This window comes from Calidris pugnax, unplaced genomic scaffold (genome assembly GCF_001431845.1).
Source record: "Calidris pugnax isolate Ruff unplaced genomic scaffold, ASM143184v1 scaffold81, whole genome shotgun sequence".
NCBI classification, from domain to species: domain Eukaryota; kingdom Metazoa; phylum Chordata; class Aves; order Charadriiformes; family Scolopacidae; genus Calidris; species Calidris pugnax.
The window spans coordinates 10,891,811-10,906,189 of record NW_015090880.1 but is presented as its reverse complement, the minus strand read 5'-3'; the positions used below and the strand labels follow the sequence as shown (position 1 = coordinate 10,906,189).

General features: G+C 57.2%; 2 protein-coding genes across 2 annotated transcripts in view; one reads left to right on the top strand and one right to left on the bottom strand.

Annotated features, from left to right (window-relative positions):
- The window catches only part of IMPDH2 (IMP (inosine 5'-monophosphate) dehydrogenase 2), a 14,601-nt gene extending 3,262 nt beyond the window's left edge, over positions 1–11,339 (top strand). The window contains exons 3-14 of the mRNA XM_014946643.1: positions 20–350; positions 769–975; positions 3,142–3,229; positions 3,846–4,045; positions 5,062–5,152; positions 5,850–5,945; positions 7,323–7,394; positions 9,659–9,802; positions 10,022–10,166; positions 10,250–10,393; positions 10,720–10,803; positions 11,067–11,339. Coding sequence (XP_014802129.1) covers positions 20–350; positions 769–975; positions 3,142–3,229; positions 3,846–4,045; positions 5,062–5,152; positions 5,850–5,945; positions 7,323–7,394; positions 9,659–9,802; positions 10,022–10,166; positions 10,250–10,393; positions 10,720–10,803; positions 11,067–11,088 — 1,624 coding nt within the window. The 3' untranslated portion in view covers positions 11,089–11,339. The remainder of the gene's footprint in view (positions 1–19; positions 351–768; positions 976–3,141; positions 3,230–3,845; positions 4,046–5,061; positions 5,153–5,849; positions 5,946–7,322; positions 7,395–9,658; positions 9,803–10,021; positions 10,167–10,249; positions 10,394–10,719; positions 10,804–11,066) is intronic.
- Positions 11,340–12,002: 663 nt separating this feature from the next.
- Positions 12,003–14,379, bottom strand: part of NDUFAF3 (NADH dehydrogenase (ubiquinone) complex I, assembly factor 3) — a 6,043-nt gene continuing 3,666 nt past the window's right edge. The window contains exons 2-5 of the mRNA XM_014946671.1: positions 13,913–14,105; positions 13,763–13,829; positions 13,318–13,418; positions 12,003–13,127 (exon numbers count right to left, since the gene is read on the bottom strand). Coding sequence (XP_014802157.1) covers positions 13,032–13,127; positions 13,318–13,418; positions 13,763–13,829; positions 13,913–14,011 — 363 coding nt within the window. The 5' untranslated portion in view covers positions 14,012–14,105 and the 3' untranslated portion in view covers positions 12,003–13,031. The remainder of the gene's footprint in view (positions 13,128–13,317; positions 13,419–13,762; positions 13,830–13,912; positions 14,106–14,379) is intronic.

The following is a 14,379-nucleotide window of genomic DNA, read 5'->3' as shown; positions in this document are numbered from 1 at the left end:
GGCATGGCGGGGGGTGAAGATGCCGTGCGAGGCACAGGCCTAGCTGCTGCCGGGTCACCCCAACGCTCCGGAGACACCCCCCTCCCGCCCCGGGGGGGGAAAGCTGTGCCTCATGCCTCCCCCCGGCACCCCCTGAGGCGGTGGCACCGGGAGCCGGTACCCCCCCATGCTTCCCGGGGGTAGACCTGGCCTCTCCGTGCCCACCCGGTGGTGGGGTCTGCCCGGTGAAGGGGGGGGGGGTTGCAGCAACTTACAGCCGCCTTTTGTGTTCCCAGCTGACGGGGGGCATTGGGTTCATCCATCACAACTGCACCCCGGAGTTCCAGGCCAACGAAGTGCGGAAGGTGAAGGTGAGCGGCTGGAACCAACCCTGGTCCCGGGGTGGAGGTGGGCGGTGGGGTTTGGCCCGTTGTGAGAGGAGACCATCAGATCTTGGTGTTCTGGAGGAGTGGCGCTGTCCTGGTTCCCCTCTTGTGTGTTAGGTGCTGCCCCACGCTCAGCCTGGGGTCTGAGACCTGCCAGGCCTCCTGGGGTGGAACCGTTCCCCACAGTTTCAGGAAGGAGCTTAGCCTGGGAGCTCTCAGGGATCTAGTGCTCCTTGGGTGAGCCGTGGTGCTGGTCTGGGAGTTGCCATGTGGGTGAGCACATGGCCAGGTGGGGCGGTTACAGACCTTTGTGGGCGGCTGCAGCAACCACCAGGCACATGTCCAGCTTCTGCCTGCTCTGGTGGTGCTGCTCGGCCTGGCTGCTCAATCTGCTTCTTTTCAGAAATATGAGCAAGGGTTCATCACGGACCCCGTGGTGCTGAGCCCCAACGACCGAGTGCGAGATGTGTTCGAAGCAAAGGCTCGTCATGGATTCTGTGGGATCCCCATCACGGACAATGGGAAGATGGGGGGCAAGCTGGTTGGGATCATTTCATCTCGAGATATCGATTTCCTGAAAGAGTCGGAGCACGACTTGCCCCTCGGCGAGGTGAGGAGGGCTTGTGAGCGCTGATGGATGTGAGCGTTGCGTTAGGAAGCGGCGTGGCTTGTGATAAGGAGAAGGGGTGAGTGCGTGGCTGCGAGGACGCTGCGCCAGCAGGAGGGAGCAGCTCCACGTTAGCTCTGCGCGTCCATCTTTAACTGTATTTCCAGGAGGGAGTGTCTCATTCATTTATGCTCTCTCTGTGAGTCCTGCAGAGGATGCAGGAGGGTGGCCCTGCAGTTAGCGTTGGCGTGACTCCTCCTGCGGGGTTACCTTTCAGCGTTGTGGAAGCCATCCTCTGCAGCTGGTGCTCTCCCCTGCTTCAGTCATTAATTCCTGCTGTTTCCTGGCTGCTGCCGTGGTGCCACGTAGGGCACTGGCACTGGCCAGGGCTGTAGCAGCTGCGCTGTGCCCAGCAGGCCCTCCGAGTGACAGTCTTCCTTTTCTGGGCTGTCTTTCCCCCGTGTGCCTCATCTAGGCTGCTTGCTCTTTAAAATAACCCCCTGAGTTTGGAAACTGGCAGTTTTGCCTTTATACTGCTGCGCTCCCAAACTCCCCTCCGACAGAACGTTCTCTGCGATGCCGATGCTGATTCCTGTTAGTTCTGGCGTTCCTGTTACTTGAGTTGTGTAACTGTAGATCTGTGGCCCTGTCAGGTTACACCACCGGTGCCTCTCGGCCAGGCTCTGCTCTTGACTCAACGCCTATTTTTAGCTCTTGCTGACCAAACCTGGTATCACATGCTCATCCCTGTTTGGTTTGAAATCGCCTATAAATACCTGTAATGAGAATCTTAAACCAGGAGTAGGTTATAAAAGTGCACATGGCCCTTTGAAGCGATGCTGGCCCATTCAGAGGAGCCAGATAAGAATCTCCTCTCATCCTTTACGTGGATCATGCAGCGAAGCGGGAAGCTTGCTGCTGTTAGCATTTGGTGCTTCTCCCTGTCACCAGGCAAGGCTGAGAAGATGAATGTCTCCTAGACCTCTCCCCACTTTGCCATCCAGCAGTCATCTTGCTGAGCTGTTCGTTGCCATCCAGCTGAACACACAGGTCTCCTGTAGCTTGGGAACCTCATGGATCCCACAGGCTTAGGGAGTGTGTTGGGATATGTCTCTCATTCCTCAGGCTTTTCCTGAGATGCAGGTTCTGTCACAGACAGGATTTTGGGTGGATCCGGACAGGATCCTCTTTCCTGAAGCAATATGTCTCTTCTTATAGTATAAATAACTAAAACATTCCCTCTTTTCTTTGCTGTGTGCAATCTATCTTCCTTGAGGGTTAGAGAGTGTTCCCTCTTAGCTTTTTATGGCCTTCTTGGTGTAACCTTTTATGAAAACATCCCACGCCAGGTTTGTAATCGCAGAACGCTGCGGCTGGGGAGGGACCTCGAGGTCCCTTGTCAAACCTTCCACTTGAGGCACGTTCAGCTGGAGCAGGTTGTGTGGGGCTGTGTCTGCCTCTCCAAAGATGGAGACTTCACTGCCTCACTGGGCTGCTCTTCCAGCATTTGACTGCTGTCGTGGTGAAAGCTTTCCTCTGTGTACCTCATCAGATGTTCCCATGTTCCAGCTTCTGTCCATTGCCCTTTGCCTTCCCACAGTGTTTTGGTGCTTGTTTGTCTGAGCGAGCGTGGGTGAGTGTGTTTGTTTGGACTGAAGTGACTCCTTTGCCCCGTTGACCTTGCCAGCAGCAGCGGTGGGTTATTCTGGGCAGAGCCCTTCCAGTGAGCTGGGGATCACTGCCCAAAAACAAGCTTGGGGGTAGCGTTTCTGCCAGAACAGCATGGGACTGCGGAGGTGTCTCCAGCCCTTATTTGCCCGTGCTCTATTAAAGGGGAGGGCTGCTTGGGTGACATCCCAAACAAGGGTCATCTGAGAGTCATTCCTTGCTTCTAGGTGCTCTCCCTCGGCCTGCTGATGCCCTCTGCCATCTCTTGTTTTCACTACACCAATGGGTTTGGGGGCCGATGGCCGCTGCTTGCACAGGGACAGCTCATTGGAGGCCGTTCCTGTGTGTTTCTGCAGGCCTGTTGCTGTGCTGTGGGTTCCTTTGTCTGTGGAGCACTCCCACATGGCTGCTGCAGAGCATTTCACGTGGGCAGAGGGGTTTGATATTTCCAGATCAGTGCGAAGGAGTTCTTGTGACTTCTTATCTTCTCCCTCCCACTAGATTATGACAAAGCGGGAGGATCTTGTTGTGGCCCCGGCTGGCGTAATGTTGAAAGAAGCAAATGAAATCCTGCAAAGGAGTAAAAAAGGTACCTGTGAACGTCTGCGATGCGAGGGAGGGCTGTGGAAGGGCTGGGCTGGGAGCAGCAGTGGGTGAAAGTGGGCACGTGTCCGTGCGTGGGTGGAACATGGAAGGGCTGTGTTCCAGCACGAGGAGAGGACAGGGAGGAGAGAGTGCCCACAGCCCTCTGCCAGGGTACAGAGGTCACATGTGTTCATCTCAAATCCGTTTGAAGTTGAGGGATTCTTGGCAGCCCAGGAGCTGAAGAGCTGCCTGGCTGTCCAGCCACACGTCTTCAATTTTCTGTCCTGGCCTTCACATTTTGGCACCCAGTTCAGCTCTGTCAGGGTTTGGTAGTTTGACTTTTAACGCAATGTCATGGATCTAATTATTAAAAGAGATGCACTTTTTCTTCTATGCGTGGGGATACTGAGTCCTTTTCCAGCCCTGCAGACTTGTTGCTCTGTGTCTAGAGCCAGGGCTGTTGGCGTCTGTGTCCAAGCAGTATTTGGTAACCCACCTCTTTGAGTCTCCACCTTGTACCAGTTGCCACCTGCCTGATGCTGCTGCTCTGCCCCGCTGCTCCGGCCTCCCCTCTGTCTCCTGCAGGAACCTCCAGTGATCTTCTTTCTCTTTGTTTCAAGGCAAGCTGCCAATCGTTAATGAAGATGACGAGCTGGTGGCTATAATTGCCCGCACCGATCTCAAGAAGAACAGGGACTACCCCCTGGCTTCTAAGGATTCTAAGAAGCAGCTGCTCTGTGGTGCTGCGATTGGGACCCACGAAGATGACAAGTACCGGCTGGACCTCCTGGTGCAGGCTGGCGTGGATGCAGTAGTGCTGGTGAGCCACCCACGGGCATCAACTGGCCTGGGGGCGTTGGGTGGGTTGAGGGTCTGGTTTGGATGAACCCCTCTGGCAGCGGGGCAGCAGCATGGCACTTACTGTCTTCCTTACAGGCCCTTTTTTGTTATAGTGTGGCAATTTGCTGACCTCTGTCTCATTCAGGTTGGAGTCCTCAAATAAGAGGGATTCCTCTTGCCTGGGAATTTCCCCAGCCTTGAGTGGGTTTGTAGCATCAAAGCCCTGAAGGCTGAGAAGAGAAATGCTCTCAGCTAATACAGAGTCTTTTACAGATGCTTCTTGCAGCTCTCTCTGATGTTCTGTACTGGTTTTGAATATTTGGCTTCTCACAGTTCCCTTCGACCGTTGGGTGTTTGCTGCTGTGTTATTCCCATAACTGCCTGCTGCTGGGGAGTGCTCAGCCCGGGGCTGCTCTGCTCCTCTCCCCTGCTGGCCCGTGCTTTCAGGCACAGCAGCCGCTGCCTGTGTGTGAGCACATTGATTTCTCATCGATCCTTCGCTTACAGTCTGCCACGCTCCCAGGACATGACTGAGCAGCATCACAGCCGGAGATGTTCAGCAGTCACGGGGGCTGGCAGGGCACGAGCCCTCGGTGGCCAACATCTGGTGTTTCAGCTGCACGGCAGGGAGAGGTGCATCCTGTGCCAGCCCTTCTGGGTGTCATCAGAACGTTCAGTGTTTCACCTGTAGTTTGAAACAGGGCTGACAGTGTCCTGGTGGTTCTTACCCACAGCCAGATGTGCTGCTTGTTGCCTTCTGTTGAAGCCACAGGATTTAAGTGTGAAGTCTTTACAATAAACTGCCTTGTACAGACATGTTACTTTCTTGGTGGCAGCTTCTCCTCTGGGTCTGTGCTCAGTTTGGGGTGTCACGTTGCCCATGCAGCGAGCTTAGCAGAGACCCCAGAGCAGAGTGAAGATCTGAAGCTTTTCTGAAGCTCTATTCATAATCTTTTGCAGAAATTCTGGTTGAAATCTGTTTTCTTTCTGTTGCAGGATTCCTCTCAGGGGAACTCCATCTTCCAGATCAATATGATAAAATACATTAAGGAGAAATATCCCAACCTACAAGTTATTGGAGGAAACGGTAGGCATGCACTGAAGACTGTTCTTGTCTTTAAAATATGTTTGTTGCTTAGACATAGAGGGAGCTGCAGGGACGTGGATGAAATGATCCTCTTGGTAAATGTCTGTGAACTTAAAATGGTTCCCTCTGGCTTGTGGGGCAGAGTGAGACCACTCTGCAGATGCAGGGCAGTGCCCCGCTGCCCCCAGAGCTGCAGGTGTTTTGAAACCTTTGCTCTGCAGCACGGTGAGCTACAGTCCTCTGTAGCCCATTACACATTAGCCTCTTTTACACACCAGTTTAAAATTTTGGATAATAATAATGAATATTGCTTAATGCGGAAATCTAGTGGAAATTTTCCCTGCCTCTTGACAGCAGAGTTCAGCAGTCCTTGTCTTTACTGGTGCTGCTCTTAGTCTGTGCTCTGCCCTTGCTACCTGGTGTGACCCAAAGAGTGCCTGGCACCATGTGGTGACCTCTGCCACCTCAGCCTTTGGCTGTAAGCATGACACAGAGTAGCCTAAAGGACCTGTGTCATCTCATGGACTGGGGACAGGAGCTAACTGCCTGGCAGCAGTGGAGAGCCAGGCCTGGCTCGGACGCTGGTGTACGGCTGCTGCCCTGGGTAGGGGCTGTTGGCAGCCATGGGGGAAGGACCAGGGCAGTGTCGCGTGCAATTCTGCTTCTCTCTCTTCAAACCAGTTTCTGCTCCCCACAGTTGTGACCGCTGCTCAGGCCAAGAACCTCATTGACGCAGGGGTCGATGCCCTCAGAGTCGGGATGGGCAGTGGCTCCATCTGCATCACACAGGAAGGTGAGAGAGATCAGCCGTCTCCTAAATAAGCTGAAGACATCTGTTGAGTAGAGATTCCCTGCTGAAAAGCAGCACAGCTGGGATGGACTTCTCCCATTATGAGGGCAGTGTCTAACAAAGAGCAAGCTGAACTTCACCCCTTTTGTCCAGGACATCCCCATTAGCTGGGTCAGCCCTTTGGGGTGGCAGCAGCAGCAGAGACGTTCCCCAGTACTGACCGAGGCTGAGCAGAGCAGCTGTGGCTGGCGTGGCTTTGCCCGAGAGGAGCCACTGAGCTCGGTGTGGGATGGGGCTGGCGGGCAGCTCTGCAGGGAGAGGGGCTGAGCGGGTCCCCAGCGCTGGCGGGTGACGTGCACGGGGCTGTCTGCGCTCCCCTTCCCCCTGGCAGCGGTGTGCGTGGTGCTTGAGAATGGGTCTGCTGGCCTCCATGCCTTTCTGTGATCCCCAGGCCCAGGTGGGATTTCTGGCCATTGTCTTTGCAGTCAGTCAGAGCTTGTGTGGGGCAGAGGCTGTGTCACCCTTAGCTAAAAGGCAAAGAGGGGTGTCCCCAGGGCCTGCCTTGGGGACAGGCTCAGTCCTCGTGTTCTGGACCCGATGGGTGAGGTGCAGAGCGGTGGCGCAAGGCGCTGCAGCCCACGAACACAGCCCCTCTCTGCTTTGCTCCTTGGTCCTTGGCCCTGGAGGCAACAAGAGGGAGCTGATGGCCAAAGGTGCTGCGTTAGCTCTGCCCATTCCCATGGGGAGCCTCGGAGCAGCCCTGGGCCTCGGCTGTGCTCCTGCTTTGCCTGCCATGGGAGCGCTGGCTGCGGGGGTTTCCCAATTGGGGCAGTCTGTGTTGGGTGACCTTTTTAGGGACGCTGTGATGTCCTTGGGCTGACGCTTCCGTAGCCGGAGCAGAACCAGGACGCACGTGTCCTCCTCTGGCTCTGAGGCAGAGGACCTGCTGAGGCACGCTCTGTTCTGCAGCGTGCTGAACATCTCCAGAGGGTGCCTCTCCCAGCTGCTGTGGGAGGTGGGGCTGGGTGCTGGTTCTGGGGAAGGAACAGAGCAGAGGTAGAACGTGGCGCTTCACAGGAGATGTGGTTGCAAAACTCTTCCCCAGGTTTTTGGCCCTTTTAGGGCAAGAACTCTGGCTTTTGGGATTAGTGGGGGGTCACCTCTCTGGATGGCTGCTGGGGCAGGGCCAGCATGCGCTGTGCACAGCCGGGCCTGGCTGGCTGGGATCTGGCCTCTGGCTTGGCTCTCGGGCTAGGAAGGGTTTGCAAGGTCAGCTCTGTCCCACACCGTACGCTCTGCCTAGTGGCAGGTCACTGCTGGGGTCCTTTGTTCTGCTGCTGTTCTTCTGTCTCTAAAATGTGTGTGTTTGTTTTTGTTTAGCTGCTCCAAAGATCCCTCCAGACCTAAAGTCCCACAGCCCCAAATGCCCTTCTACTGTCACGGGCACCTATAGTAAGTCACTTGCCCTGTTCCCAACCCTAATTACGTGTCTTGAAGCAGGACCCTGATTTGGCTGCACATGGCCCTACTGCTTGTTTGAGAATAATTTAGCTGTAGATGCACTTGGGGTTTTGTGGCTTTGGATACTGGTTTTGAATCTGAAATGGAAGCTGAGAAGCCTTTCTGAATTCCTAAAGCAGGGTCTGAATTGTCAAAGCTGAGGGCACTCAGGCTCATCCACCCTCCACTCCAAAATCCAGTTCAGGAGCCTGACTTGAGCTTTCCAGCTGCACCTCCTGGATCTCCAGCTGGGCACGTCCCTGCTGATCCAGTGCTGGGAAGTGATCCCTGAGCAGTCCTTGATCCTGCTCTAAATCTGGCCTCAGTTGTGGAGAAGCGGTGCCCTGGCCAAGCTTCACTTGGAGCTAGCTCCCCTGGGGTGACAGAGGGACTTAGCTGCGTGCGGCCACCTTGGCAGCTGCGTACCAGGACCACGTCTTTCCCCACTGACCCCTGATCCTCCTGTGGAGAGAAAGGGCTCTTCCCCTGCCCAGCACAGGCTGCAGCTTTGTCTGCTCTGTACTGCTGTGGTGCTGCCCGATCACGCAGCCACCCGAGGCGAGCCTTGGGTTTTGCCCTTTCTCCCTGGTTTTGATGGACCTCAAAGGTTTCTGTTGAAGATCCCGGAAGGTTTTCTCTAGCAGCTGATCTCGTAGGGTCACCCTTTGCAGATACACTAAAAAAAGGCAAACCCTCACCCTGACCACTTGGCGTGTGTGCGCTCTGAACCCTGCTTTGGAAGCCTGTGCTCTGGAGCTGTGGCGCCGGGCACTGGGACAGTCGGAACAGTGCGATGCTCCCAGGGGCCCTGAGCCAAGCTGTTCCTTAAAGGGTTGGTCTCCGTGGCCACTGTTGTGAGGTTTCTGCACTGTCTACGGCACAATCCCGCAGACACTGGGGCTCTGGACCTTCAAAATCAGGTGTTTCTCTCCACAGAGCAGACACTGGGGCTCTGGACCTTCAAAATCAAGTGTTTCTCTCCTTGCAGCGTTTTGTGGCCGCGACATGGCCTTTAGCAGTGTGGTACCGAGCGAGACCCTCTCTTTAAGACTAACGGCATTTGTGTTCTAGCTGGCAGACTCTCCCTGGCTGGCTGAGCCCTACCTTAACGTTGAGTTTTGTTCAATTAAAAAAACCAGTTCTTTCATGATTTCAGCCCGGAGTCTGGCTTCTCTCCCCCTCGGCAGCTGCTGCTGAGCGCTGGGAGCGGGGCAACGGCAGACTCCGGCCTCGGCAGACCTCTGCCAGGGACGTGTGCTGCCAGCGCTGCTGCCGGGCAGGATAAACCACCCTGGAGTTCACACTCTGAAGTACTAATCCTGCATGGCCATAATCTGACCCGGTGTATCGGACTAACCGTGACTGGAGAAAAGGCTTCTAGTTAATTGTGGGGAAGGGGAGTGCCCCCGAGAGCAGCTTATCCCAGCGTACTTGCATGCCTGTGGCTGACAAATGTGTTACAAGACGTGCCCTGTGCTGGTTTTCCCCTCGCACCACGGGAAGCCTCTAACCACTAGCGACTGGGAAGAGCAGGTAAATCTAAAGCCAATAACTCCCTTCCCATGGGGCAGCTAAACTTGACTGAGTTCTTGCTGTGTTGCAGGGCAGGAACCTAAATTATTTCCTGTAAGCCATCAAATCATCCTGCCTCTTTTCCACTGCTGCATGTGTGTTTGTGTGTGTGTGTGTGCGCAGATGTATATATATATATAAATAGATCTATACATATATATACATACCAGCTCTCTCCCAGCCAGCTGCCTTCCCGCGCAAGCAGCACATCGTGCAGCTGCTGGGCATACGGAGAAGGGGTCTGGCGCTGCTAGGAGGGAGCAAGCGGTGGGACATGGCTATGGGCTAGGGATGCTCTGGAGAGGGGCTTTTGGAATCTGCTCCGCTTCCTTCCCAAGCTCCCCACAGGTCTCCTCTGCACCAGGATGAGCCGTGAGTCTCGGCTGATCCCAGGCATTCGGTCAAAGACCCCGGTCCCAAGGTCACCCACAGCTTTTTGGAGTCGAGGGCCGTGAGGATGTCCCAGCAGGCATCTCCTGGGCATCCACTTCTCTTGCAACTCGGCCTAGGGAAGGAGCATCCAGGGATCTGTGCGTTCCCGAGTGCTGGAGCATGTGTGTGCTGGAAGCCTAAAGGGCCTGCTGGGGAGGGACGGCTCTGGCGGGTGGGAGCTGACCCTTCCTCCGCTCTCTCCCTGCCCGCAGTGCTGGCGTGCGGCCGCCCCCAGGCCACGGCGGTGTACAAGGTGTCCGAATACGCCAGGAGATTCGGCGTCCCCGTGATCGCAGACGGAGGGATCCAGACGGTTGGGCACATCGCAAAGGCCCTTGCGCTCGGGGCTTCCACAGGTGAGCGGCGCGTGGGGCTGCCACGTCGTGCATGTCCTAGGGTGTCCCCTGGGAAGGGTTTCTCCACGGCATTTGATTCTGGGCACGAGGGCTTATACCTGTAGGTGGCTGGAGGCATGGAGGGGTCCAGCTCCCTGCTGTGCCCAGGGACACTGAGGGGTTTTGTGGCCACAGCCTTCCTGCTGCTGACGTGCTGCTCTTGATGATCTCTTGTGCCAGTGATGATGGGCTCTCTCCTGGCTGCCACCACGGAGGCCCCAGGTGAATACTTCTTCTCGGATGGAATTAGGCTGAAGAAATACCGTGGCATGGGCTCACTAGATGCCATGGACAAGAACTTAGGCAGCCAGAACCGGTATTTCAGGTAAGAAATGGTGCTTTTGGGCAGCAGATCAAGCAGATCGAGATTCTGCTTCACAAACTTCTTTGATTTGTGCTCCCATGCAGTGAGACAGACAAAATCAAAGTGGCCCAGGGGGTCTCTGGCGCAGTGCAGGACAAGGGCTCTATCCACAAGTTCATTCCGTACCTGATTGCTGGGATCCAGCATTCCTGCCAGGATATTGGTGCCAAGAGCTTGACCCAAGTCCGGTGAGTGCTGCCATTTGGGGTCTCTGGGCCAGCTGCACCCATGCTGTGGTGTGTTCTGCATGGTCTGACCTCGCTATAGCCCTCTTCCTTCATCTCCAGTGGCCACTGTGTCATAGATTTGCCAGCCCCAGGAATGCAGAAACTTGGTCTCTTTTGACATATTCTGCTGGCTGGCCTCAAAATGTGGGATTACCTCATTTTGCCTGGCTTTTAGGAGCACAGCAAAGACCATTCTGGAACCAGTGTCCCTGCTCCCAGGTGCTCCAGCTGGAGCCCTGTCTTGCCTGGACTCTGGCTGGCTTGTGACATGTGTCCTTCCCCCTCAGAGCCATGATGTATTCGGGAGAGCTGAAGTTTGAGAAGAGGACGACGTCTGCCCAGGTGGAAGGAGGGGTGCATGGCCTCCACTCGTAAGTGCTGCTGGCAGGACCCCTGTCTCCCTGGGGTGGGTGTTGGGTTGCCACTCTTCAGTTGGGCTGAGTCCCAGCCTGTCCTGGGCCGGTGCTCCTCTTGCAGCAGGGCACGAGCGGGTGAGCTGCTCGCTGCCAGCAAGTAGGGGCTCTTCCCACCACGGGCTGCCAGGCTGGGAGCCCTTCCTGACTGTGCCTTTGCTCCTTGCCCTGGCTGAGGCGGGTCAGTAAAAGGGCTCTCTGGTTTGCTGCTCCCCTCACAGGTATGAGAAGCGCCTCTTCTGAAGGGGGGGTCCGTCTGTGTCTGTCATCGTGCCACTCAGCCCTGCGCCACCCCGTGCGGGAGCTGCTCTTGCTGCAGAAGTGCCATTACCCTGTGGGCTGCCTGGAGCTCCCCATGTCCCTTGGCTGCTTCATCACCACCTGAGAGGGCCCACCCACCACCCAGGAGAAGGGGTGCTGGGCTGGCGCCTGGAGCCTTGCACGCGTTGGCCGTGTTTTACAATAAAAGAGGAAAAGATGTGCAATTGGTGTCAGCCCGGAGCCCCTCTTCCTTCTGTACTGCCCTTGTTCTCCTTCCCTGGCTCTTCCCTTTGCTTCCTGGCCCCAGAAGGGACACTTTGTGTTGGGGGGGCGCAATGGAGAGGCGACAGCTCCTTGGGAGGGCTGAGTGAATAATGTAGCGTGGGGTGTAACAAAAAAAAGAGAACAGAGCTCTTCTGAGAGCAGAAAACAAGTGGCCGCCAGGCAAGAGAGCAAATAGATTTTTGCCAGGCTGTGCCTGTCCCAGCTGGGGCAACAACAACCATGTAGGTGCTTGTGTACATTTGTGTACACCCACCCAGACACCCCTGGAACCGCTCTGCGCTGCAGCTGCCTGCACACACCGGGCCTTTGGAGCGGTACCTTCCCTCGCCTGGACCTCACCAATCCACCCTTCTCCTTCCCTGCTGTTTCTTCCCCTAAAGGTCCCACCTTGTCCCCACAGCCCCGGGTGCTCACCCCCACATCGCCCCAGCAGCTGCAGCCCCTTGTGCCTGCAACACCAGGTGCCAAAGGTATTTTAGGTGTGTATCAGCCCCCTCCAATACACGCAGCTGTCACTCCTGCTGAAGAGCCCGTGATTACCGTCAGCGTTTTGTGTCGCTAATACTGTTGATTAAAAAAAAAATAAATATATAAATAAATCACTCCATAGCTTGGCAATGTCAAATTAGATTTACACGTGCTAAAATCAGAGCCTCAAACTGCAACATAATCTTGTTAGTGGCATACATTCATTAATACAGCTGGCTCATTCATTAACAAAGCTAGCCCACAGGCTGCCTCAGGGCTGGGCGCTGCAGCCACATACCCCCCTCCTTGGGCCCATGGAGGTGGCAGGGTTTGGGGCAGGAGGCTGGGATTGGGTACCCCCAGCCCCAGGGGTTGCCCCCACAACCATCAGCCGGTGCAAGGTGGGGGTGGGGACAGGACAGTGACCCTCTCTGTGTGTGTCCCCTGCTTGAGCTCTGAGCCTGCAGGGAGAGGGGCTGCAGCACCCTGGGACCGACCACAGCTCCAGGCTTCACAAGGCACACAGGTGCTGGTGGGGTGGCACAAAGCCCCACAGGACACCCCAGGGCTCACCAGCTCCAGCTGGGACACACCAGTTGCCAGTGCTGGCCGTGCACAGGGAGCTGCTGGCCAGTGGCACCCCCTGGCACCACGCACGCTGCCCAGGGAGCTGTTGTGGGGCCGACCCACAGCCCCACTGGCCTGGCCAGCTCCATGGAAGGGTGAGAACACACACCCCGTGGTGCATTACAGCCTCGCTCTGCTGCACATTAACCACCACGCAATTGCTTTGTATTTCCAATTTACATGTATTTTCCTTGTGGAGCCTCAGACGTGCCCGGGGGTTGTGCAGCTCGCTCACCAGCCTCTGCCCTGCCTCGGGGCGACAGCTTCTTGCTGCCAAGGCACTGGGCACCGCCTCGGCAGAACGGCAGAGCTGCGGCTGCAGTGCTGCCAGCAACACTCACGCCTCGTGCCATGCCCTGCAGCCCCCAGCCCGGGCTGGGCAACGAGGCCAAGAAGCCAGGGATTTTGGGGCAGAGCCAAGCCCACGCATTTCACAGTTGATCTCCACTGAGTCCAAAGCATTTCTCCACAGAGAGCAGTGACGCTCGGGGGCTTCAGGCAGGCAAGGGACGAGCTGCTCAGCCCGCAGCCTCGTCAGGCAGCATCTACATCCCCGTGTAGGTGCCCCGTGGAGGGATGAGCCCAGCAGCTGCCAGGCGCTTTTCACTTGTCAGGAAGTTGAAGGTCGCACACGCATTTGGCTGTGAAATAGAACAGGGAGGGAGTGAAGCCCCCCCTCCTCCAGCAGGAAATACAGCCCTCCCCATGGGCCACAAGATCCCTCTCCCTCCTGCCCATCCCTGGGCAGGCAGAGCCTCAGGGCGCACGGGAGGCTCCCAGTGCCACTGCTCCCCCTTCACTGGGGTGCTGCCTGTGCACCCATCTCCTCACCGTGTCCTGCACCTCCACAGCAATCCCACATGCCCGCATCTGCTTCAGCACGGCGGGGTGGAGCCGCTCCACCCTGTCTCCAGTGCCCAGCACCAGGATCTCTGCAACCAGGACACAACCACAGGCAAGGGTGAGAGCCTGGCAACGCTCGGGCTGCCTCGGCCCAGACCTGCCCTCCCTGCAGGGACCCACAGCTCCCACACAGCAGCCCAAACGAGGGGGAAACATGCCCCGCTGTGTCCCTCCTACCCCTCCAGCTGCTGCTGCAAAGCAAAGGGATGCCACAGAGCAGCTCATTCCCCCAAAACGCCAGCAGGGTGCTGTGGCGTGGGCTGGGCAGAGCTGTGCTGACCCCCAGGGGCAGCAGGGCCCCAGCAGCCTGGCACAGCTCAGGAGGCAGCTCGGGCAGGCTGTGACAGCACAGGGCTTCAGCCACCCCACGTACCTATTTGGGGCTCCAGCAGCCGAAACAGTGACAGACTCTCATTCGAGATGTCCCTGTAGGAGCCAACCTGCGGGGACACCGAGGGCAATGAGTGGGGCAGACCCCCCCAACCCCGGGGTAGGGGTCCCTCTCACGCCGCGGGTCACTCACGTTCCACTGGAGGATGGCGCGGGGCAGGATGGCGCAGGGCCCCACCACCAGGTCCCCACTGATGGTGAAGCCGCGGCTGGTGTAGCCCTCGATGAACATGGTGTTGGGGGAGTCCGGCTGCAGCACGGTCACCCGTGTCCGCTGGTAGAGCTCGTCGTCCGCGGGTGTGAGGCGGTGAGACCGGCATGGCGCCCTGCGGGGACGGGGAGCGGCTCAGCACACCTGGGGCCCCACGGCCAGCCCTACAGCCGCCCCACAGTGATCCCCACGGACACCCACCCCACGGCTAGCCCTACAGCCGCCCCGTAGCGGACCCACAGCGATCCCCACGGACACCCACCCCACAGCCAGACCTACGGCCGTCCCCGCAGCCATCCCACAGCAGCTCCACAGGGACACGGCCACCCCACAACCACCCCCAGCAGCCTCACAGCGATTCCCCGCGCGCTCCCAGCCACCTCCCCACA